At 33.3% G+C, this 27,108-nt stretch overlaps 1 protein-coding gene across 14 annotated transcripts in view; it reads right to left on the bottom strand.

Moving 5' to 3' along the window:
* Window positions 1-424: 424 nt before the first annotated feature.
* The window catches only part of LOC117115973 (transport and Golgi organization protein 1 homolog), a 31,399-nt gene continuing 4,715 nt past the window's right edge, over window positions 425-27,108 (bottom strand). The window contains exons 4-27 of one of the 14 annotated variants that reach the window (XM_033259887.1): window positions 25,039-26,776; window positions 24,666-24,746; window positions 15,071-17,784; window positions 12,454-12,603; window positions 11,859-11,975; window positions 11,316-11,340; window positions 11,101-11,189; window positions 10,497-10,574; window positions 9,344-9,526; window positions 8,357-8,461; window positions 7,732-7,763; window positions 7,264-7,354; window positions 6,929-6,989; window positions 6,321-6,458; window positions 5,946-6,084; window positions 5,526-5,627; window positions 4,795-4,855; window positions 3,765-3,800; window positions 3,366-3,433; window positions 3,122-3,204; window positions 2,762-2,792; window positions 1,871-2,370; window positions 1,643-1,746; window positions 425-1,348 (exon numbers count right to left, since the gene is read on the bottom strand). In XM_033259887.1, the coding sequence (XP_033115778.1) occupies window positions 1,322-1,348; window positions 1,643-1,746; window positions 1,871-2,370; window positions 2,762-2,792; window positions 3,122-3,204; window positions 3,366-3,433; window positions 3,765-3,800; window positions 4,795-4,855; window positions 5,526-5,627; window positions 5,946-6,084; window positions 6,321-6,458; window positions 6,929-6,989; window positions 7,264-7,354; window positions 7,732-7,763; window positions 8,357-8,461; window positions 9,344-9,526; window positions 10,497-10,574; window positions 11,101-11,189; window positions 11,316-11,340; window positions 11,859-11,975; window positions 12,454-12,603; window positions 15,071-17,784; window positions 24,666-24,746; window positions 25,039-26,776 (6,753 nt within the window). In that variant the 3' untranslated portion in view covers window positions 425-1,321. The other 13 variants (XM_033259888.1, XM_033259879.1, XM_033259889.1 and 10 more) reach the window with 13 other exon arrangements.

The raw sequence follows: 27,108 nt of genomic DNA, 5'->3' as shown, positions 1-27,108 counted from the left end.
CCACAATCATAAGTGTTCTTACCTCTTTGGGCTCCATCTATTTCAAATTCCTGGATCCAATCATCACCACCACCACCATCATCAAATCAAAGTCATCATCACCACCATTATCATCATCATAATCATCAATTCTATTATAGATCTATGAAACACAGCCCTCAATACAATCTGGTTCTACACTAACTTGCAAATACAGTACAGTTAGCCCTCCAATTTGAGCTCACCTTTGGGACTTAAAAGTTCAGGGTGGTCTCGGGGTTCTGTCTCCAATTAGAGGGTTAGCTTTGTGTTAAAAGATTGACGATTGTCATTTGGTTCTTTGAAAAAGTGGTCTCAGATTCGAAGGGTCTCAAAATAAGAGGAGTGCCTCTTGAATTAGAGGGTGCACTGTAGAAATAATTGACAAACGCAAATATTTTTAATATTTTTATTTTATTTTTGAGCTTTTAAATTTTAACATAATTATAGTAGCACAATGAGAACAACTTAATCCATCATCTATGATAATGGAATTCTTCAATAACAATAAGTGATACAAATACTGAAAAATTAAATTATTTCAAATTTAACTTCTTCAAAAGATGGAAGCATTACCATTGATCATAATATTATATAGTACAGTATTACTGACACACCTGCATACCCAATGATGATCACAATGATTGAGCTATGGTGATCACACATGAGTCTATACTGCAATTAGTGATCAGAAAACATGAGCAACTGTGGTAACAGCATATGAGCAATTGTGACCAAAACATGAGCAACTTTGGTGACACCACATTAGCAACTGAGATCCCATCACACAAGCAACTGTGACCGGTAATCACAAGTACATCTGCAACTGCGATCAGGTGCAACTTTCATTACAGCACATGAGCAACTGTTATCAGTGAATATGAGCAACTGTGATCACAGCACATGAGTAACTGTTATCATTGAATATCAGTGACAGTGATCACAGCACAGTGGCAATAGTAATCACAGCCCATGAGTAACTACTGTATGATTACAGGAAAAATTGTGATCAAAACACATGCACAGCCATAATTTGATCACAGCATATGATCACAGTCACACAATACTCAGGTACACATACCTGAGCACACCCTTGTTGAGCAATTAAAGCATCATTTTAACTATCTACTTGAACTTTTAACAAATTTGTTAAAGAGATAACTGCAAGACAACCTTCCGAAAGTAAGGCCTAGAAATATCCCAGATACAATATATTTTGTGAACATGAAATTAAAACTACAGTATGTATGACATTGCACAAGTTGGTGAGTCAAAATCTGTCTTGATGACGATTCTGGAAACTTCACACTCCCTTTGACTGGGGTACACCCTGTAAGACATGAAATTTATAGAAAGAGTAATAAAGAAATTTTCTAAATCATGTTTACTTTTAAGGTATTTGAGGTAATTTTTTTCTTTACATCTTCTTAAAGCCAAATTATGACACAATACCTTGCAGTCGATGAACTTATTAGGCTTTGGCAATATGTAAACACATAAACGTAACCAGAACATAACTTAATAAGGTGGTTGTCTTCATCCCTACGTTTTAAAATAGCGCTGTGTAGTGGTTCAGCTCTTTAGGAACTTCGTACATTAATTATTTACTATTTCCATATTTTACCTTTGGTGGCGGTATCACTCCCATCAATTCTGCCTCAGACGGTGAAGATGTCCTCTGGTTGAATCTTTCATCGCCATGTCTTAATCCTGATGGGTGTCTCATGCCTTTGAAAAATAATAATTTATTTATAAAGATGATGCATTTATATTAATAATGCATAATTGAAGTGGGCATATTAAACAAGAATAATTTCTATTTTCAGTTTGAATTTGAAGGAGCTATATTTACCTGGATGTGGAGGTGGCATTCCACCTGGTGGTGGCATTCCGCCTGGTGGTGGCATTCCGCCTGGTGGTAGCATTCCGCCTGGTGGTGGCATTCCGCCTGGTGGTGGAAAACGCATGCCATCTGGTGGCGGGAAGCGCAAATCACCAGGAGGTGGATAGTGAGATGGTGGGAACATTCCTGGATGGTCTGGACCAAGTGGTGGAGGCATGCCTTCGAATTCCATATCTGAGAAGGGAGGTCTCATATCCATTTCACCTGGAAAGGGTCCCGGCCGGGGGCCAAGAGGGGGACCGTAATCTTCATAATGTCCACGAGGGGGTGGCCCAAAGTCGGGTGGAAAACCATGGAAGTCATCAGGGTGAAGTGGTGGTGGAGGTCCATACATCCCTTGGGGAGATCGGAGTCGTGGACTTCCTGGCCGATGGTTATCCAGGAACGGAGGGGATGGGATGTCCGCAATGCTGTTCCTACTTGGGCCCCGCCTTGAGCTGCCACGGTCACTGTAAAAAGTTAGAATTTTAAATAAAATGAATGATTTTAGAGTTTTATGTTACCATACAAAAATAAGATAAGATGCAAGTACAGGTAGTGTTATTTTTTTTTAACTGGAATGTATTCTAAAGACAAATACATTGATTAAATATATACATATATACTTGCATTTAACGACTAAACTGAAAATGTTATTCTTTACTCATGGTACAGTATAGCTATACATGAGTAAACATGACTTTTTGAAAGCAATTTTATGGGGGAGCTACAGTGTAATAGGTCACGCTTGATAATAATGTGATGTTATCAATACAATGTTTACTGTATACATACTCTTCACCTCCTCTAGCCTTTCTTTTAAAATAAAAATACACTAATAATCACTACACTTAACAATACCTTGTTTGACCAACTCTTCCTGTTGTTGATGCTGTGAAGGAAACAGAAAGTTTATTTAAAACAAAAACAAACAAAATCTAAACATGTTATTCTCATAATGATACTAAAAATTCCCATTGTCAGACTCAGAATAATATAAGTGGTATTGAAGTTATTACAAGTGCTTCCGCAGCATAATTTTAGCACTATATAAAATATTATATTACTATATAATATAAAAATTTTTAGAAATATATCTCTACAAAAATGTTATTTTTTGCCTTTTGCAGTAGGGTTGCAATGTTTGTAGAATTTATACGTAATTTCGTCAGTAATATAGTAGATGCGAAAATTGTAAGAATGAATTTTAAAAAAACTTACGGTGAGGAGAGGGGGCCGAGGGGGACGGCTTGACTACTTGAACATTCTCATTTGGTGCTTTACGCCCTTCAAGTTCTGTCAACCTGAAAGTCACAAGTACACATATTTAGTGAAAATTAATAATAAAGGAATCAAAAGATCCCCATTATGTCATGAGATAATTAAGTTGGTTTGGAAATAATTATCAATTGCATCACTGAGATTTGGCATAAATTTTAGCAAAAATATTAATTACTGAACTGACCTCTGTCTTAATACTGCTGCGTCACTCTTAGATTCATTAAGTTCTCTTTCAGACTTCTTGGCAGCAATCTGAAAAAGAAACAAAAACATGTTTTATTTGAAAAATAACAAACAGAACTACTGTAAGTAAAAAAAAAATAACATCCAAGATTTTTTCCTTATAATTTATTTGACTATTACCAACTAATTATTCTATTAAATATTATCAATGTAACTTTGACTTTTTTTTAGCACTGTCAAGGGGTCACAAATTATCTGAAACAACAACTTCATCCAATAGAGTATATTGCTCTTACAAATAGTTTTAAATCAACATTGAATTAAACCAACAAATCTAGGCATAGAAGTTTTAATGACCCTTACATAACTATATGTATTACACAAAAATCACTTTATTTACCCAGTTGTCATGTGCCTTCAGTTCATGTGCGGCAATCTATAGATGAAAGAAAACATGAAAAAAAAATTTATAAAACAATCTTATTGATCTTGATCCCTACCCGTACGTGGTGACAGAAAAAAATGTCCAAGTAGAGCCACAGGAGAAGGAAGATTAGTCATGGTCTAGATTGTTGTTGTTATAATAACAATGATAGTAGCTATAACTGTTTAGTTGAGTGGTATAAAAAAATTACCACCGAATACTATTATCGAGCGGTAGTGGTTAAAGACAACTTGATTTTTGCTTCGAACAAGGTATCCATTCGTAGAAGTCTTATGAAGATAAGCCTATCTAATAGTGACATCTAAGGGTCAGGACCAGGACATACCTCCAAATTTAAACTGACAAAGACAGAAAATTATTAAATACAGACACAATGTATACATAGGCCTATGTATACATTGTGTCTGTATTACTAAATACAGACACAATGTATACATAGGCCTAGGCTAGAGACCAACCTTAAAAACATAAAAAAACTGTTTAATTTAAAAATAAGCTTATAATATTATCAATGTTATGTGAAATTAATCTGTTAATTATGAATGAAAATAAGGCAAAATATAAAAAAAATAAAGGAAGGAAAAATAGGAAAGAAACTTGGAGTGGCTAAAATAGTTTCCAAAAATAAACAATAATTATCAATATATGTAATTACTGTTTCACCTTCTTGCAGCAAATTTTGGACACTATTCATCAGAGGTCAAGGTGTCAAGCCTACACTTTTCGTAATTCGACATCGAATCGTGTAGTTGAGTGCATCAAAAGGCATTTTTTTTATAACGAGAACTAACGAGAACTATTTTTTTAGAAAAAGCTATGAATCAAGAATAACCGAAAGGAAGTAAACTTACACTCTAATGCTTATTTATATTCTACAAAAGGTTATATGAAGTCAAGTTGGGCACCACAAACAGTCATCATTTTTTTACACTAATATTTATTGTTGTTTGCTATTTGAAAATCATTTCAATTTTTTTAAACAAACCTCTTTACGCAGACTTTGCTTCTGTTTCTCCATTTCTTCCATTAAATTCTTGACTTGTTTTCTAAGGAAGAAAAATCGTCAAATATTTTTGAAATTCATTAAACAATATAAATAAATAGCATGTCATATGCATATATTTCCAGCATTATGCGACTTATAAATCTGTATAATTACCATCTCAATGCGCATATCTTTTGGAAAATGTACTCAACATCTACAATCAGCTCCAAAATTCTAATAACTAATGGAAAAAGTGGTATAGGAGCTCAGAGACATGATTATAATTAGTATTTTAATTTAGCAGGATACCATCATTAATAAATTCAAGCAAATAATAAATTTATGGCTTTTAGTATGGTTGATTCTGGATTGAATGATACAGCTGTATCCAAGATTGTCATTTGTCAGACCCAGTCAGATTACATTTTCAAGTTTTTATTACAATTGCATTTAAATTTTAAAAAATTGGCCTAAGAATAGACTGCTGGTTAAAATGTAAAGGTTTAGATTCCCTTTTCACCTGTATTACAGAATATAACACCTTTTATATTCAGTACATTCTCAACTTTCTCGAAAGGTGGACCTTTTCCGATTTCGGAGCACCCCCTCCCAGATATGGGACTGAATGACCAGAGGAAAAAAGCACCTTGGACAGTCCTTCTGAACAAGTGCTATGGTATGTAAACCCTATTAAATAAATACAGATGAATATGTAGGTCACTGCAGCCTACCTATAGTTAGTAGAGTCTTCAAGTGCATCCGTAGAATTCTTCTTATATTCCTCTAACTGTCGCTTCAATTCTATATTCTGTGCATCCGTTATTCCAAGTTTTCTAATATAAACAAATAAACGTTAAACATTAATATTCACAATATATTTAATAATAGTAAGATGGATTTATATAGCGCAAATAAACAGGTCTCAGTGTGCTTGGAAAAAAGTAAATAGAGAACGAAAAAATGAATAAACTTGATAAAAATAATAATTGGTAATATTGATATAACAGTAAAAATTATAATAATATTGATAACAAAAAATAACAAAACTAATATGAATAATAAACATGAAAATTATATTATGAATATTAAATTATATTAACAATCAAATTAATTATATGAGAGCTATTGTCAATATGTAGAAATGTTGATACCTCTGCAGTTCAGCTTCTCTGTTTTTCCAGTACTCTTGTAGCACTTCATGCTTAGTTTCTGCTTGTGTATGTTCCCCTTGCACTTTGCTGAATTCACCTGTTACCCCCTTCAGCTGCAATTTCAGGTCCTCAACTAGGTCTATGTAGATGAGAACAGACTCATAATATCAAAAACATGTTTTGTAATCTTATTAAAAAGCAAATCCATTAAACATAAATTTTATAGAAACTATGTAAAGAGAATCCTCATGAAAATGAAAAAAAGAATGAGGATGTGTTTTGTTCCATTTATTTTCAAGGGGAATTGACATAGTCAGTATCTCCAGGTAAGTATTCACAAGATAGACATCAGTTTCGTGAGAAAGTCATACTCACTTTCAAGGAGTTGTCTTTTGGAGGTTTGATCTTGCAGGCTGTTCTCTAGTCGTTGTCTTTCTTCTTCTGTTGCTGCCAACCGAGTGTTAATCTTTGAAACATCCATCAACTGCTGTATCTTCATCTCAAAGTCACCTTCTGAAGATAATGTATAAGAAAAAGAATGATGTATTCAGATGGGAGAAGCCACTTTTAATAATATATTGCTAAGAGTGGCGATACTCATCAAGAGCTATATTCCAAGAGGTTATTGATAATCTAGTAGTAAAAACATGCAAATTTCATTAATTTGTGGAAGATGGGTTGGTTTTCCGGAGGTTTTTGTTTGCCAAAGTTCTGGATGCCAACCCAATATCCGGGGGACTTCCACAACTGAAAAGAGGCTTTCAGATTAGATGTTGGCAAGATCAGGAGTCTACATGTGTACAAGACATACATGTGAAGAGCATACAGTAAATCTACATAATGTTTAATTAATGTAGATTAGACAACAAGGAAGATATTATAGATTACACAGCTCTTTATTTATTTCTTGCTTCTATTCATTTACTTCAACTAGTGAAAATAAATATATTGCATATCGGGATTGCTTTTAAAATATAGTCTACCTGTTCCATCTTCTTCGTCTGCTTCAAGTCCTTTCAACTGGACAAGGCAGTCCTTCAAAACCTAGAAAATGATAGAAATAAATAGAAATCAAACATCATTATAAAAACCTTGATCTTTTATCTGGTTAAAAATTGAAATTGATGCTAAACTGAGAGTAGCTAAGATATAAATTACTAATCATTACAGTACATACAAGTATCTCTCCAATTTATGTTATGTACAACATCATTTGGCAATGCCTACATTGATTACTTTTAAAACCAAAAATTTTAATCTATATTTAAATTAGTAAGAAAATTATTTTATCTTCATACAGTATCTGTAATTATTTTACCTCATTTTCGTTTTCCTTTTCTTTGATAGAAGAGACCAGTTCTTCCCGCTGCTGCTCCAATGCCTCAATTTCACCTTGAGCTTCCGAATGTCTGTTGGAAAAAAACAGAATGAGATAAACATTAACAGTATGGTTCATTTCCTCCATCTAACATCATTTCTATCTTGGAGTTAAGCTGACTTTATTGGTATAAAACACAGCAAACACTGTTTACTGAGAGTACTATATTGTAGACAGAAAAATTAATATACACAGGCCATGAAGATTAAGAAGCTTTACTCTTTTTATAATGATATATTAAATCATTACTTGTATGTTCATATATTGCTGCAATTAATACTATTAATACTTTATTAATACTATTCTTGTTTATTATATGAAAATATTGAAATCAATAACAATGTATTAATAATGTAATGATCATATCAAAAATAATAAAATCGTAGAGAAATATTATTATTTAAATACCTTTGTTTCCAGCCTTCAGTATCCTGTGCATACTATTGGAAAATAAAATAGAATAAAATATATAGATTTTTAGAAATTAGGGCAAAACATAATGAAAATTAAGATATTTGTTAATAATTAAATCATAAAAATGATGATAATAATGATAATGCTAATAGTGGTAGATGGTGTAGGACAACAACAATGGATGACGATGATGATGATAATAATGATGATGATGACAGTGATGGATGATGATGAAGATGATAATGATGGATAATGACTATGACGGTGATACCAATGATGATGATATTGATGATGATGATGATGATAACTTTACTTCCCAGCACTGGAAAATTATTTTCCTTAACAGTGCAATGGAAACACTGACGACAAAGACAGTGTTGATGGTGATTTTTTTTAAAACAGAATAATGTTAATAAATAATAACCATCAATAATTATCATCACAAAAATTAAAGAGGATTACGAAAATAATTAATAAATAATAATAAATTATTTAAAAGTACATTAAAACAAAATCAAGATAATATATTTATTAATAATGAAAATAAATGATTCAAAGGAATATTCTTAAAGGATTTGATTGGCTAATTAAGATCAAATGAATATAATACACCAACTACCTGTTCCTTAGTCTCCTCTAGTAACTCGTTCTGTTCTCTTGCAGTTACGAGATCAAGCTCAAGTTGAGCTCCTTTTTCTACGCTACTTTTTAACTCAACCTCAAGCTAATAGGAAAGACAGGAAGAAGACAGCAGTGTAAAAATACAAGGTATAAGCAGGTTAGAAAATATAGCCTAAATGGGAGGCTATTTAAAAAATAATTCACAAAAATAATCCATATTGTGGTACGTGTTGGAATGTAATGCGATAAAGCGTACACAAATCAGAATCAAGATTTTGGTGAAGCCCCAGAATAAACCACTAAAGTGTCATTCAAAATCTTTTACTCCTACATTTTTATACACATACATGGACAAAAATAAAATGTAGATAAGTTGTTTTGCATTAAAGGACACAACCCATGTTATCAGTATCATACATGACCTTACGACCTTTGACTCATGCTTTTGCATGAATAATCAAGGCTCATTATTAATTATCCCGACTGGCAACCTGCAAGGCACACATTGCATGCCACGATGCCATTGAAATCAGCAGCCAGCGTTACATTGTCATGCACTGACACAGTGCAAATTCATTCACCTGTGTGAACACAGCTTTAAATTATGTTAAAGCTTTGTTCACACTATCAAATTTTATGTGACAAAAAACTCATTGCAAATAAGTTGTTATAATATTAACAACTTTCATAGGTCATCCTGGCATCCTTGTTCTTTGTTGAATGTCTTTTGTAATTTTTGCCCTTAGAGTTTTACCAAGCGTTTTACCAAGCTTTATATTTTTAATGTCATTTTTAGGTCTTTATGCTGTACTTTTCGCTGTATTGAATTTTGATGTCCACCTTTATAATAATCTGTGTACATTTTTTCTATGATGCCAAATAAAGAAATCAAATCAAATGCCCACATTTACAGTAGGTATAGTATGATATATGGGCATGTCACATGAATCTGTCGCATACAATTTGAGCATGAACAGAGCTTTACCTGTTCAATAGATGCTTTTAGATCCTGAATCAAACTGGAAGCGGTATCAATGTTGTTCTGTAGTGTCGAGATGTGCTCCTTGTGTTGCCTTAACTCCTCCAGTACGTTCTCATGTTCTCTTCTTAAATCAGATGAGTCTTGAGAAATAGCTTCAATTTCCTGTTGCAATTGTAATTTTTCATCCTTAAAAGCAAAAATTAGTTATCATTAATTATCTACTTCCATAAAAATATAGTACTTAGTAACAATAAAGTCACCTACGTAAGGAGCACCCAACTTTATACGAAAAACCGTTGCTTGATAAACTCACATTAATCAACAAGATGAACCTCACAAATTGAATAAGTATGGTATTCTTACAAGCAGACCTGGTAGACTGGTTGTAGGGAAAAACAAGTACGAAATGTCACAGAATCTCTTTCCTCCCTAGTGCAATAAACATATCTAATCAGAGCTTTATAACTATGTGTATGTAATAGTACTGTACTGTTGTAACCCTTGTTTTTCATATTGAATGTATTGTTAATTATTTAATAACTGTAAGCTTTGTTTTTTGTAACTTTCAATTTTGGCAATACTGTTTCTCTATTGTATATATTTCTCATAATCTGTCTTTGGAAAATGAATTTCATGTGTTTTATACACTTGTACACATATGAAGAATAAAAAAAAAAATTGGAATCTTGTATCTTGCATCTCAGAGAGCTTCTTATCAGGCTTTTCTGCATAGTATTTCATTAATATTTTACTTCTATTTAATAATAATAATAATAATAATGGTAGACTTATATAGTGCATTATTGTTAAGCCCTCTATGCACTTCACATTATCATTACCCTGGTCATTGGATTAAACGCCTATGAAACACAAACTCAAGCTCCCTGGGGGAGTATTCCATAATGTTGCAGCAGCTACATCAGCGCATTTTGGCATTTAAACCAACCAGGTACTCCTGGGTGGAGAGAAGCCCAAGGAAACAAGTGAAATGCACAGCAAGGGATTGAAACCCAACCTCGAGGTTGGGAAGCCAAACTGTTCCCGCTGCGCCAAAACACTTCCACACTTTCTACAACCAATATAAATATAGTTACACTAATACTGTTATATTTTCTAAAATGTATTAGAGTTGTATTAGGGTCTGTACTGAACCTACCTCAGCTTCTTTGATTTTATTATCAAATTCCAAACTTTTTTCTTCTATTTCGTTGAACTTCTGGTGGTAATCTTTGGCCTGATATTAATAAGCATATTATATAATAAGCAATTAGTAGTGTACACTAGTGGAAAATATTATACAAAATATTAGGTTAATGCAATATCTTTTTAATCAACGTTGTTTTACAAGTCATTTATTTTATCACATCAAAAGCGATGATAGGGCAAGTGTCTGCCCTTTCTTTCCGCAGGTGCCTAGAAATCACCTTTTGCACATGAACCAAAAAAAAGATCCAAGCAAACTGTGCACTTGACTTATAATATACATAATAGTAATATAAACATTTTCAACAACCATCATTTGAATTATGCCAGATAACATACATTAGGCGTCACTATTATCATTTGATAATATATAAATAATTAAAGTTTATGAATAGGCTGGAATAGGATATTTTATAATGAAATATTGAATGATACAGAACATCCAATTTTTTGCTGAATGAAAAAACATTCATCATTTGTTTTAAATTAGCCAAAAACAGGGCTGTCACTGTTGTGTTGTTTAAAAAATACACAATAAACTTTAAATTTCTACAAACCAAATAGGCCATGTTATCGTAAGCATCATATAAGTTGGCTTGCACATCCTCTTGGTGCAACAGATCAGCTGCATGTTGATGTTTCAACTCTACAAAAAGTTAAATTATAACAAAATAAATTGATAACTTTTATTGCTGTGAGATAAATTTATATTTGAAAGTTACAGTTTTAATATTTGTATTTTTCAATAAATATATACAGACGGTAGTCTTACTTCTAGAAGCTTTAGCACTACAGATCTGTGGAAAAACAAAAAACAACAAATTGTTTACTTGTAAGTACAGTATAGTGGTCTATCATCTTTTACATTCACTTTACAATAATGAAGTGATTTAACAATATCAATTGAAATTACAATACAATACACGTCTACATATTTTACTTCTATTTGTGTACAGAATGTAAGAGAAACACAATATTTTATTGATTTAGCCACAACAGTTGAAAAAGTTTTATTTACTTGGGCGGTGGTAAAATATCCACTAACAAATATATCATTCAATTAATAAGTAAATTAATTAATAATTCAAAATATTATTGATATTATTTTCCTCACAATGGAAAATCTTCCTTTTAATAACTTAACCACTCAACAACAAAATCAACGTAAACTTACAAAAATATATTAATCCATAATAAATCCTTATAAATTTTTGTGTTTTAAATCATACTTTCTTCAATAATCTTCTTATACCTTGTTAGATGGCTTACTAATAACTATGAAGATTTGAGGGTAATAAAATATTTGATGACTCACCCAACCAGAAAACATCATGAGAAAAAAGATGACGAGAGACTGTCCAAGAAGTATCACAAGCCAGGGGTAACCCCAGAGATTAGGGGCAAGCAACTGAGCATGGACATCATCTGGAAGCTAGAACACAAAAACGAACATGAAATTTAATCAATATACACTAATAATGCTCTAAATCACTGATAGAAGAAACTCTCCAAAAAGTTGATACAAAATAGTCATACAATTTTACAGATTATTAATGCTTTCCATTCCAATTCTCTGAATGGAAATTGGTTAGTATGCTTATTATTATTTTTATTTGATATAGTAAGTGTATATTCTTTTTTGATGATCAAAACGACAATGAAACGTTATTATCTTACAGCAGGATATTCAGTTTGATAATACACTACAAAATTGTTGATATTTTTTTTCATGTCCAAATGTATGGATTTTGGTAATAAAGTTCATCTGATCTTATTTTATTATAAATGATAAATACTGTAGCAAACATGAAAACCATGATTCTTCACATGAAACCCCTTACTGAATTTCTAGTCATTAACAAGGTTTCCCTATAAAAGTACTTTTCATCACTAGAGGGCACCCTACTCACCTGACTCAGTAATGGTTTCATTTCATGTACCACACTCATGATGCCTGGACGAATACTCGCTTTCACCACCAGCCAAACGTCATACAAAGTTGTATCATTCACAACCCTCTGGTTTTCAGCATTTTCTTCTGGTTCAGCCTCAACAGACTTCTAGAAAAAAAGCAAAAATGAATGCAATAATCTACACTCTAAATAAAACGATGTCTGATAATAGAGATGGGTGATTCAATACTCATGCATGATGATTTCACTATTCCCTGTAGAAAATGTGATGATGTCATTATCATATGTAGAGAACATGATCTGACATTATTCTAAAGTGGAAAACATGATGATAACGATATCATTATATGCATACTTCTAATGATTATATTACACTAGTTCTACAATGGCCATTACACTTTACACCTACACTGCTATGTCAGTCTACACATAGAATGTATGAAACTAAAGTTATTCAGATATTAAATTAATCAGATGGTAAATACTTTGTTTTCACATATATCATCTAAAAGTAGATAACAATATAACAATATTTTGTATGACTAAATTACCAAAACACAAATTTTCACATTTTAAACATTGATTATAGATTAGGTCTACTAAACTATACAAAAATGTGATAGAAGCTATAAATAATAATAATACAGTGAAATTTATATACTGTAGATATAAAAAAATTATAGTTTCTCACTACAGAGTGTGTTATACATAATTTAATACCGTATTTATTTGAACAAATGCCCCAGGTGTTTATTGTCGATAAGGGTTTTTGAGGGGGCGTTTATTTGAAGGAGGCATTTTATTTTATTTGGTGTAAAATAGATATATATACTCTTATAAACGCCCCTTAATTAAATGTGGCCGTACTACACATAATTACAGTCAAATTGTGTTGTTATGTGAACATTGCCCTAAAAAATATTGATCCAAAATTAACTGGGCTACAAAAAATGTAACTCTACAGGAGTAGAACATTAATAATAGACTGTGTTTAAAACGTTGTAACTTCTATTAGGTTTGTTTACAGCCGTTTAGGAGGAGAAAAAAAATAAACACCCCAGGGAGAATATTCAAGGGGGAATTTATTCCAAATGAGGCTTGAAGAGGGAGTTTATTCAGAAGGGGGCATTTATTTGAATAAATACGATTAATCTTTAATTATTCATGAAAATTAGTCTGAGGTCATGACTGTTACAAATGAGGCATAACTGGTACAGTAAATAAACATTTTATCCAATTACAGCAAAACTAAAATCAAAGAATTTTATGCTCAAATAAATTCAAACTTGAAAGAAAAAATGTTAATGTTAACATAAAATAAATAGTACTTGAACAATTTTCATCATGCTTTGCCAAACAAAAAACATTTCTATAAATATTCATGAAGATTAAAGGCAATTCATTAGCATATAGTAACTTATAGTATAAAGATATGTAAATGAATTACCTTATCTTCATGTATATGAATTAGCTTACTACTGAATATTCAACACTGCAATCTCTTAGTTTATGTTTATTATGCTCAAGACTACACACAACAAATGGACCGTTCTGCTATGTTCCTCCTTTTGATGTGGTTGCTAGGTCCCACAAAACTTTTGTAAATTTGGGTGACTGTGGGACATGCAGTATTTCTGGCATTTTAATGTTTGTAATTTGATTCAAAGGAGAAAAATGTTTAAATGACAATACAGAAAGGCTCATTACAATGAAAGTGCACTAAGTACAACTACGGTGATTTTTCAGAGTACATTTCTATGCAAGTATTAATGTAATAATACTAACAATAATATTTATAAATAATTAATAAGAAATAAACTTTTTCAATCAGTATTAATACAGAGCCTAAGACACAAAAGGGCAAACAGAAATAAACAGGCAGTTATTAAATCAAATTAAATTAAAACAACTGAAAGCTGTGTTGCATTGAATAATTACATGTGATGTCAATGCTGAATCTGAGACTAATAGCTTGCTGGTTATATCAATTATCAATTCAATGACCAATAGTAATACTGACGTAGCCAGTAACAAAAATTAATTTCAGATGACAGTGCTGGAGAAAAAACGAAAAATTACAGAAATATTCTAGAAACTAGAGATAATAATTAGCAATTTAGGTTGACAAATAGGTAACCAGGTATAATTTAAGATACCTGTCTCTATATTTTCAATTCTTTGTTAGGCTTAATATACTGAAAATCTAATTGGAGGCGGTGGGAGAGAGTTTCATAAAAAAAAAATATATGTTCACAGGCAGCATGCAAGGTGTAAAATTCAATTACAAATCTGTTAATAATGATATGTTACAGCAATTTATTAGGCAATACTGTTCAAACAACTTGCTTCAGAATATCACTTAGGCACGTATAAAATTCATTTGAATGCTTTACACAAGATCCCATCAACTGGTTTATATTTGTGGCTAGCAGAATCACATGTTCACATCATATTATATAGTATATTAAAGTCAATTTAAACAAGTAACTTATTTCACATAACCCTTGATTTCTGAAGCAAATTTAGCTATTAAACACAAGCAGACAAAATCACTATAGATATGTGGGCAGCCAGGCAGAGCAACAACCAAAGCAATATAAGATCAAGACCACACCTTAAGAGTTCTTTTCCTATGGACCAAATACTGATCCATCCCTGCTTCACCATCTCTACTATCTTGAAAATGAGGTTGCCTGTACTCTGGAGGGTTGACCTCATCCTGATGTGAAGATCTCTGTGATGCCGTGTCTGGTAATTTACCAGAACTGTCAAACACTGTATTCTGGTTTGATTCAAGAAGATCTGCAGGTCTAATAACTACCATCGGATCACTTGAACTGTCAGTGTGAACTTCAGGCATTATTGGAGAGGGTGTGCTCAGTTCTGGTTCATGAGGGACATTATGAACCACTGACACATTAGGATGAATTGGTCCTGTGTGTACTTCTCTGTCATCATTCCTCATGTCTTTGCGTTCTTCTAATTGTTTTTCAGTATCTTCCTCTAGGATCACTTCGTTGTCAGGTTCGCTAGAATCAAAGGCATCACTATCAGGTTGCTCCACCTGATCGCTAAAAGCTTCTGTATTTTGTTTTTGATTTACGTCTGCATCAAAAATTTCACTTACCAAATCTCGATGAACATCTTTTGACTGCTGACTGACATCTCTTTCTTCCTGATCAAAATGTGTTTCTAGCCATTCATTACTTGTATCAACCTCCTCCATTCCATGATGTATATCATCATCATCTTCTTTCTGATCATTTTCTTCTTCCCTGGTACCTAAATCATCTTCGAAAGAGTTCAGGTGAACATTATTGGATATGACATCAGATTCCTCAGTATTTCCTTTAGCATTTTCTCCTTCACTTTCAAATGGTGTTGCTTTTATGTCTTCCTTGTTTTTATCCTCCTTAGTCAGACCATTGCCATCAAATTCTTGATGATTCTCACTATGATCAGCATTTAAATCAAGATCATCAGTGCTATCAGAATCTACTACAATATTTTCATTAGCAAGAGTAGTTTCAGAATTTTTTCCAACATGACCACTTTTACTTTGCCTTTCCCTAAAATTTATAAATTCTTTTTCAACTTGATCATGATTTAGCTGCTGGATATGTAATTTGTCTTTTGAGAATCTAGAAAATCTCTTTCTGAATTTCTTGTCTTTGAGTGCTTCCTCATGTGTTCCATCTCTTTTGTGACTAAATTCAATTTTTGACAACTCTTCACTTATTTCGATCATTTTCTTCTCATCGGTTTCTTTTTCATTTTCTATAGCTGATTGTTGAAGTGTTTCTTGGTTTGATAAGATCCTATAATCCCCTACTTTATAATCAACTTCTTCTGATTTATCAATTTCTGCTGAAAGCTCATTCACATCTACATGTACACTCAAAATTTCTTTTGGTCCCTCAGGTGATGCGAGTGAGTCATTAAATGGTCCATTAGAGTTCAGATTTAAATCTTCCTTCTGATGTTGTAGATTAGGTGGTGAATCTCCTGACTTTTCTGCTGACTCTTCTAAGCCAACCCCAAAATTGAAATGGTGACTTTTTGCAAAATTTAACACAGTATCATCTTCATTTTCTGTCAGTTGTTTATCAGGATCTAATCTGCTTTCATCCTTACTGTTTTGATCATCACCAACACCTTGAAAAACATTATTATTTTCTGCTTTCTGTTCCAGTCTATCTGCAATAAATAAGCTTTTAAGTCTATATTTAGCTTTACTTTCAATCAACTCATCATGGTTTTCTTGTGACGGTTCCAGATTCGGAGCTTTCCTGTCATCCAAATTGTCAATTTCAAGGTTTATGTTATCGTTTTGTGCCCTTTCATCTTCCTCGTGTGTTTTCAAATCTTCAGGTTGTTGATTTTGATTGTTATTGATAATGCTGGCCTCATTGTATTCCTCATCTTCATCAGTATCAAATTCACTAATATATTCCATATTTTTCATATCTTTCATAATTTCTTCAGCATGTTTTTTGGCTTCCTGTTGACTATATTCAGCCATTTCTTCACTTAATTTCCGTTTATCATCTTCTTCAACTTTCTCTTCTTCATTCATCTTGGCAATCATAGATTCCAACCATTCTTCTTCATTTTTTTCTTTTTCAAATGTATCATCATGTAACTTTTCTTCCTGCTCATCATGTATTCGAATGCCTTTCACTGGATCCCCAAGGTCAATACTATGATCATAAGGATGATCCACAAATACACTTTCTTTCATATCAGTAATGTCTTTAGAATGTTTATCATGCTCTTTACTGTCAATATAATCTGGTTTTCTGTCTTCTTCGGACTTTTGAAGAATTACCTTCTCTTCTATGGAATCACTATACTCCAATGAAAATTGTTGTCTTTTATCAGCTACTTCAGACTCATATGCAACTGTATTCTCTTCAACAGAATCAGTTGGATGTTTATCATCACTTCCAACTGAATCTGATTGTCTTCCATATTTTTCATCAGATGGTTCTTGAAGACTGTCTACCACAACATAATTTGAATCAATGGTATCCTCATTCTGATCTTGCACACTGTCACTTTTAACATCAGCAGTATATGATTCTTCTTCATTTAAATATTTTTCCTGACTTGTAGCTGGATCAACTTCATTATTTAGCTGTGAATTCTTACCAACAATAAAATCCCTTTCTGGTTGCACATGTATGGAACTACCTTCTTTTTCTTGATTAGAAAGAACGTCACGATCAATTTTAAATTCAAACAGTTCATCGCTTACCTTATTTGATGTTTCTGTACTACCACCTTCAGACTCAGTTGGATTCAATTGATCGTTGATGTTTGTTGAGTCTATAAAAAAATAAATAAATGCCAATTAATCTAAAAGTAAGCATTGCAAACAAACAATCCCAACAAACCACTTGATGTAATCATGTTTGAAGAAAAACTGAAAATATGGAAACCAATTTATCAATTATGTGTGTGTGTTAACTTCTTATGAAACTTGAATAAACTGTAGTAGATTTACTCTTCATTTTAAATATTAATTTTAACAGAACATGTAGACTGATAGAATAAATCAATGTTTCCAAATATTTTAAGTATTTTCAACAAATATGGTATACAAACTAATATACTTATAAAATGGGTAAAAATTATTGAAAGTAAAAAATATAGATCACCAAATGTAAAAGTTCAAAACTACAAGAAACATAAAAATGAAAGAAACTGAAAATTGAAAAGGTGAAGATAGAAATGCAGTAATTAAGTTTTAGTGATTTATCCCATTAAAAATTCAAACCAATTATATACCTAATTCACATGACAGAAATTTACTAAATATTAACAAATTATACTACTATTTTAATTTTAACTGCATCAAACTGTGCATGTTCACATGTTAGAGGAAATAGCAATCTTGTTCCAGCTTAGGCCAAGCTTGGCTCAAAGCACAAGAAGTTATGCCAGGCAAACATTAAATTGATTTACATGGTGGCCCTGCTCTAAGTAGAGAGGCTTACACATACACCTAGCCGTCCTATGCCACTATTTTCAGGCGTGCATGTGTAGGCGAATGTAACAAAACAGCACACTCTATAATGATATTGAGTTTTGTCAAACATTGACACAATTGAGACATATCTAAATATCCCTGTAAATATTTTGTTGATTTTTGTCACGAGAATCAGGTATTTTTTCAAAGACCTGGTGAATAGAATAGAACTGCAAGATGACCCATGAACACCATTAATAAATTATAATTAAATGCATTAATATGATAGTTTGAACAAAGATGAAATTAAACATTTGATTAAATAAACTGAAACATAAAACAATGAAAAAATATACAAATTACACGGACCAAATAACATGCAAAAATAAATAAAATTAATTAATGTAACAAATAAAGCATTCAATGGAAGAAATTTGACTTTATTATTGTTAAAAATGCAGAATTATGTTGATCATAAATGAAAAGTACCAAAGCACCTGAAAAAAGCACTACTTGATTTAATATGATTTCTTAATCACATATCAACTTTGATGTACATTTCAAACACAATTTTAAAAATAGGCACCACCTGCTAAGACCTGAAAAATATACTTCCCTAAAAGAAATATTTAATAATAATTAAAAGAACATGTAACAAATATTTTGAGTAAATATTTACTGTAAAGCCTCACATTAAATTAAGAATTTTCAGCACTGACAGAAGCAGCCACTCCATAGAAAGCTTGCAGAAAGTTTTAAATTTTTATAAAAATAAATAGGTAAATACCTAATTTTGCTTTGTGGTTGAAGTTTAGAAACATACAAATGTGTTTGAAGTACAAAAGCAGACTGAAACCTGTGCTACTACCTGAACCTAAAGTCTTGCTGCCACCAAGTAATGCATGAGAAAAAGGTTAAAGGAATAGGTTTGGGGAAGTTTCATGCTTTCAAAAGTGGGTAGGTCGGGAAAGGGCAAGTAGACAATAATGGGATGTGGAGGAAAAAATGTCACCTCTCCTACCACGTTCAGCAATCCTTCCTTGACTCTGAATTTCAACAGGAAGTTGTTCAACATCAGGAGAAGCAGACTGGCTCATCATCAATTGGGTTACCAACCGTTCTTTAACTTCTCCATCCGGACTAATGAAAACTTTATGATTTGGGGTAAAAATTGTAGACTTTCTTTCTTTTACTATACATTGAGTATCCGCCAATGGCCAAACAAGGGCCAAGTTGTAACAGACATTATCCAAGGCAGATGTCACCACAGGGTTAACAACTGTGTCATTAAATTCAGATGTGGTAATCTGTTCATCAGGTTTCATAATTCTGTTTTTCGGCACTCTCTTACACACTGGCTTTGGAATCAACATGATTAAGATAGTGTTTGGGCAGACACCTGTGACATCCTCATCAAACGATGTTGCTTTTTCTGTTGTTGAATGTACTGCATGGCATATTTGGTTGGTGGTAGCTAACCTTTGCCACAGCCACATCAAGTTCAAGCAATCAGAACTATTATCTTTAGATTCATTGGGTTTTTCAGTCTTCATGATTTCACCATTACATGTTTGACTGTTCTGAGGTAGCACACCCAGTGCATTGTTGACACAATCATCACCACGTTTCAAAAGTTTGCCTAATTGTTTAACTAAACATTTTTGCTTAAAAATTGGTAGAAATATCTCAAGAATATCATCATTGCAGACAGAATTTTCAAAAGATAAAGTCTGGGCTACATTACACTTTAACTTATGAGCTGGTAGAAACAATTGTAAAACAGTGTTCGGGCAATCTTTCTGATCAACAATTCCAGTTTTTGAATAAATTATTTCAGATCTGCATTTCAATTTGAATAATGGCAGGAATAGTTCTAGCACAGTATTTGGACAAGAGGTTGTTACCAACTTTGCATTTAATGGGCATTTCAATTTGTATGATGGAAGAAACATCTCAAGAACATAATATGGGCAGCCAGTACTATAAATTGGTAAGCTTCCTTTACATTTCAGTTTGGAATCAGGGAGGAACATTTGTAAAACAGAATTTTGACAGTTGTAAGAAATGTTTTCTTTCCTTCCTACAATAACATTAATTACAGATTTTTGTTTATGAGATGGAAGGAACATTTGTAAAACTTGATTTGGACAACTTGTAGAAAGATCTTGGGCTTTACATTTCAATTTACATTTCAGTTTATAATCAGGAAGAAACATTTGTAAAACAGAATTTGGGCAGGTGTTAGAAGTGTTTTCTTTCCTTACTTCAATAACATCAATTACACATTTTTGTTTATGAGATGGAAGTAACATTTGTAAAACTTGATTTGGACAACTTGTAGAAAGATGTTGGGCTTTACATTTCAATTTACACTTCAGTTTATAATCAGGAAGAAACATTTGTAAAACAGAATTTGGGCAGGTGTTAGAAGTGTTTTCTTTCCTTACTTCAATAACATCAATTACACATTTTTGTTTATGAGATGGAAGTAACATTTGTAAAACTTGATTTGGACAACTGGTAGAAAGATCAGGCTCTTTATATTTTAATTTATGTACTGGTAAAAACATTTCCAATACAGAATTTGGACTACTCTCCAAGCGTTTTCTTGAGTATCCAATATTCATTGGAACTTTGCATTGCATTCTATTTACTGGAAGTAACATCTCTAAAACAAAATTAGGGCACATCAAAGATGTACAGTGTTTAATTGGTTCAATTTGCAAGCCTGGGCATTTCAATTTATATGATGGAAGAAGAATTTCAAGAACATAATTTGGGCAGCTTTTATCATGAACAGGTAATCTTGATCTACATTTAACTTTGCAATCAGGAAGGAACATATGTAACACAGAATTTGGACAGCTGTTGGAAAAGTTTGAGTGCTCTGGTAAATATGCTGGAAGTAAAACCTCTAAACCAACATTAGGATATCCCTCAGATGTATGGTGTTTAATTTGTACATTTTGCAACTCTGCTTTACATATCAATTTATGTGTTGGCTCAAATAATTCTAACACAGAATTTGGACAGGTCAAGGAGTATATAATATTCAAGGATTTATTTATTATTGCTTGACATTTCATTTTATGCACTGGCAGAAAAAGGGATAAAATTTCATTGTGACAACTCAGAGGTATACTAGATCTCTGAAGACTGTTTTTGGAAATGGCCTGTGACTTCAATTTATATATTGGTAGAAATAATTCTAAGACAGAATTTGAAAAACCAAATGAACCACCAGGTGGAGGGATTCTTTTATCTAATTCTGCTTGACTCCAGTTTGCTTCACATTTCATTTTATGCTTAGGGAAAAACACCTCTAATACAATGTTTGGACAACTTTTATTCGGACTGTGTGCCTTGATATCTGATTTAGGTAGCTTCAAATTGCACTGTAGTCTGTCATATGGTTGTAGAATATTAAAAAAAATGTTTTGGCAAACAGACAGGTTATCAGATTCTATTTTCATGTTTTCAACATAATTTACGCTAGAATAATCTTTGTTTTTGAATATCTGCTGAACAGAATTTTCACCAACAAATGAGTTTTCTTTTGATGTTTCTACTGCATCATCACTGAGAGCACATTTCATATTTTTCATAGGTAGAAAGATTTCTAAAACACTGTTATGACAAGTTGTTTGTGGAACTTCTAGATTGGCTGGCTGTATCAACTCTCTACACTGTTGACGATGAATTGGATAGAAAATCTCCAATATATTATTTCTACTACTGCTGCCTCTGAAAGTTTCTGTAGTGCTAAGTTTTGAAGTCTGAGAAACTACAGTATTAGAACTCTTGTAACCTTCACCATTGGAATACACTTGAACTACTTTTAAGCTTCCTTTAAATTTTAAATAGCTCATAGGCTGACTTAAAGCTGTTATAAACCTTAGAAAATCAATTGTTTTACTGTACTGGGATTGCTGTTCATCTGAAATTGTTGACGGAATTATTGATGGAATATTGTTAAAAGCCTTGTCTTCACTTACTTCTGGTCTTTCCAACATTGGCTGTGCCACCTCGACAGTGCACAAATTACTTTCTTTAGGTTGAGGAAGAAATACATTAACAACCGAAAGGCAGGCTCCCAAAGGAATCATTTGTCTTGGATTAACATCAAGATGGGATTCCACTAAGCTTTCATGTATGAAACACACATTCTGGGGACCTATAAATTCAATAAAATGCTGGGAACAAGACAACACTTCAGTAACAGGGACGATGTCTCTCATAGGGCCCTGACCTGAAAGAGTACAATTTTTGCTATAAGAACATGTGCCTGAATCATCTTTTTGTGGGTTAACTTGATCATTGCAACAAGTGAAAAAAAATATATCCATAAAGCTGCAAGAAAAGATTGAATGATTACCATCTATTTTCTGTTTGCTAATAAACTGGGCTTCCTCAACAATGTCTATTTCTTGTACTTCACATTTAAAGGCTGATTCCAACCAAGTTAAAATGTTATTTGCACATGAATCGTCATAAAATCTATGAGGTGTACTGACCATCGATGTTACTCCATTCCTTAAGATGACTTCATCAAGATTATCATCCTCAGTACTGCCATCGTTATAATTCAAAATTTGACTTGTTAATCCTGAGTCAGCAACATCGGTAAGGTTAGCACTGACAGGGTTCACAATGGAATTCTGAGGGATTGAAGATTCATCTTGTATACTTTGCATCTTTTGGTTGAATACAAGGGACTCAAAGCTGATACTGTGACACACATCATTATTTTCATGAGCAATAGAAATTGTTTGTAGCAGTTTACCAGAGCCAGTAGCAGCGTCCTCTGCAGTTTTGTTCGGTAACCTTTTAACACTTATTTTCTGTACTTTTGATAGCTGAGTAAAGGATAACACATTACTAAATAATAGCCATTCTGTGCCAATGCTTATTGAAGACTTATTGAAGTAGGAAACAGAATGCGAATGTAAGACTTTATCAAAGTTCTTTGAAAATGTTTGAATTTCAATTTTCTTTGATTCAAATTTATCACGTGGTATTTCTGTAGTGAAATATTTCTTATGTTTACATTGTAAGATCTTGGTCATTAATAGCCATTCCTGAGCAAGACTAAGAGAGACTGCTTTGCTACTAACCATAAGGCTCTTTTCACCAGCATGAATTGTAGGATAATCAGTAATAATATCAGCAGCAGGCATCTGTTTGTCTTTACTGCTCAAAACAGAGCTTTGAACATCTGACTGTAGTTTTTCATTGAGTTCTTGTTGAGCATCTAAGTCAGGTTTCTGGTTGACTTCTTGAGATTCCTTATGTGAAACCATATCTTGAGTTTCAAGGAGTGGTAGTCGGTCTTCAGCAAGCAAGGGCAAATTAACTACATCCAATGTTATTTCTTGGTTTTTCTTTTCTTGGCCATCACTCTGTGGATTGGAACTTGAAGCATCAAGCAACACTTCATGTGGGGTTTGTTGGAAACCATCGTCTGAAACTGAAAGATGAATATGTTCTTGTTCGTCTTCAGTTGGAGAAGCCACCTCTACAACATCAGCTTGTAGTTCTCGGTTGACTTGATTAGCAGTATTGATCAGAAGCTGCTGTTGGACTTCAGCAGAAGGCGACTCTGGAACATCCACCAAAATTTGTTGCATGACTTGCTGTTGGCCTGAAAGGTGTATATGTTCATGTTGGTCTTCATTTGGAGAAACCAACTGTACAACATCAGCTTGTAGTTCTTGGCTGACTTGATTATCAGTATTGGTCAAAAGCTGTTGTTGGACTTCTGCAGAAGGGGACTCTGGAACATCCAACAGAACTTTTTCCATGACTTGCTGTTGGCCATCACCGGTTAAATCAATGCTTGGTACGTCAATTTTAAGTATTTGGCTATTATGTTCCACATCACTGGTTTTAATGACAGAATCAATCTGATTTTTATCAATATTAGAGGCTTGGTTAACATGTACTTCTTGTTCTTCCTTGGATTGGATTATATTGCTAATAACACCATCTAGTCTATCAGAATCCATTAGTACTGGTTTTGTATAACCACCACTATCAGCAAGTAAATCTTCAGCAGCTAATGTTTTATGATCAGCAGCAAATTCAACTGCAGAACTGACTGCAGAACTTAGTTCATCAGTTACAGTCTTATGTTCAGAATTTTGTTCAGTCTCCCCAGATTTGTCAATTAACATATTACTGCTTTTAGTAAACCCTAAATCACCATGACTGTCTAGTACTGTGTTTTCATAAATTTTACCAAGGTTTGTAGTGACATCCACACTCTGGGGTTCCTGTGCATTTTCAACTGGCATTTGGTGGTCTGCAACTAAAATCATTACTATAAATAAAAAGTGTAAAATATTTCTGGAAAGTGAATTAATTATGCAGTTATGTAAGTTGGCTGGCTTGCAGCCAGTATGCTTAATTCCAATTTTAGTGCAAAAGCTCCACTGCTTGTAAAATATTGAGTACAAAAGATTATTTTAGCACCTAGTAAACAGATCCTACTCCATGAATAATGCCCTCACATTTCCTGACAATGTCACTTATGCAGCATAAGTCACATCATCAGAAATGGTTATATTAGCAGCATTAGTTACTATTTTCTAAATGGATTCATATACACTTACCTGAAGATTGGGAGATTTTTTCTGGTTCTAAGACCTCCAGAGCCAGGTTAGAGGCATACATTGGTATCTCAGTCTGCGTGTCAGGGGCTGGTAAATCTGTGTCTAACACAGCCATTTCTTGTTCTGGTAAGGTTTTTTGAGAGTCAATTGTAGGTTGCTCAGGCTGATGATCAATATTAGGAACCTCTTGGTTTGGTTGTGTTGTTTGTTCCTCTTGGTTTGGTGTTGATGTTATTTGCTCTTGGTTTGGTTCTGGTGTTTGTAGTTGTTCTCCTAAAACCTGTTGTGCTCCATTATCCTCTGAATTAGATTGTTGCATTTGCACTGCTTCATGTTGTGGCAATTGGAACTCCGGTTCAGGTTGTGCTTGTACCTCTTGGTTTGGTTGTGGTGTCTGCTGCTTTTGGCTTGGTTGTGGCGTTGGTACATGTTCTTCTAAAACCTGTGGTGTTCCTTGATCCTCTTTTAATTGTTGCATCTGTACTGCTTCATGTTGTGGTGGCATTTGAAATTCTTGTTCAGGAGGTGGTGTTTGTACCTCTTGGTTTGGTTGTGGTGTCTGCTGCTCCTGGTTTGGCTGTGGTGTTTGTAGATGTTCCCCTAAAACCTGTGATGTTTCATGTACCTCTGAACTAGATTGTTGCATTACCACTGCTTCATGTTGTGGTGGTATGTGTACCTCTTGGTTTTGATGTGTTATCTGCTGCTCTTGATTTGGCTGTGGTGTTTGTAGATGTTCTACTAAAACCTTGGGTGTTTCATGATCCTCTGAATTAGGTTGTTTTATTTGCACTACTTCATTCTGTTCTGGCATATGCAACTCTGGTTCAGAATGTGGTGTGTGTACCGCTTGGTATGTTTCTGATGTCTGTAGATGCTCTGGTTGTTCTCCTAAAACCTGTGGTGTTTCATGATCCTCTGAATTAGGTTGTTGCACCTCTTGATTTGGCTGTGGTGTTTGTTGCTCTTGGTTTAGTTGTGGTGTTTGTGCCTCTTGGTTGGGCTGTAGTATTTCTAAGTTTTCATGTTGTGTTATTTGGGCCTCTTTTTTTGATGGTGTTTGTATTTCTGGAGGGAGTTGTGGTATTTGTACACTTTGGTTTGGTTGTGGTGTCTGATCCTCTTGGTTTGTGTGTAGTAGTTTTACCTCCGGGTTTGGTTGCTGTGCTTGTGTATTTTGGTTTAGCTGTGGTATATGTAATTCTTGGTTGGCCTGTAATGACTGTGCATGTAACAATTGTTCTTCTATATTTGGTTGTTGTATTTGTTCATTTTGATTGAATTGTGGTATATGTACCTCTTGGTTGGCTTGTAATGGTTGTACCTCTGGGTTTGGTTGTTGTATTTGTTCATTTTGATTGAATTGTGGTATATGTACCTCCTGGTTGGCTTGTAATGGTTGTACCTCTGGGTTTGGTTGTTGTATTTGTTCATTTTGATTGAATTGTGGTATATGTACCTCTTGGTTGGCTTGTAATGGTTGTACCTCTGGGTTTGGTTGTTGTGTTTGTGCATTTTGGTTAAGTTGTTGTATATGTATGTCTTGGTTGTTTTGTTGTGATTGAGGAGAATTTTGATTAACTGATGGCGTAGGTATATCTTGTGTCGGTATACTAGAACTATCAACTACATGCAAATGTTGTCCTGTTGGTATTTCTGGCTGTGGCTCACCAACAGGAACTTTAGGCTGTTCGTCTTGTTTTAACTGATTAACAGCTGGAGTGTCAGGTTTTTGTTGCTGTAAGATAAAAAAAAATATTTCTATGACAAACATATTTTTATAAATAATAATAATAATAATAACAACAATAACAGTAACAATAATAACAATAACAATAATAAATAATGAACAATAATAATAGTAATAATAATAATGATATCAACAACAAAAACAACAATGACAACAATAATGGTAGACTTATATTGCACATTATAAGCCCTCTATGCACTTCACGTTATCATTACCCTGGTCATTGGATTAAAGGCGTATGGACACAGACTCAGCTCCCTGGGAGAGTATTCCATAACGTTGCAGCAGCTAATCAGCGCATTTTGGCATTTAACCCTACT

Source organism: Anneissia japonica, unplaced genomic scaffold (genome assembly GCF_011630105.1).
Source record: "Anneissia japonica isolate Jap-2015-1 unplaced genomic scaffold, ASM1163010v1 scaffold287743_len2803612_cov181, whole genome shotgun sequence".
NCBI lineage: Eukaryota > Metazoa > Echinodermata > Crinoidea > Comatulida > Comatulidae > Anneissia > Anneissia japonica.
Note: the sequence above shows the minus strand (reverse complement) of the source record. Positions and strands in the feature narration are given on the sequence as shown.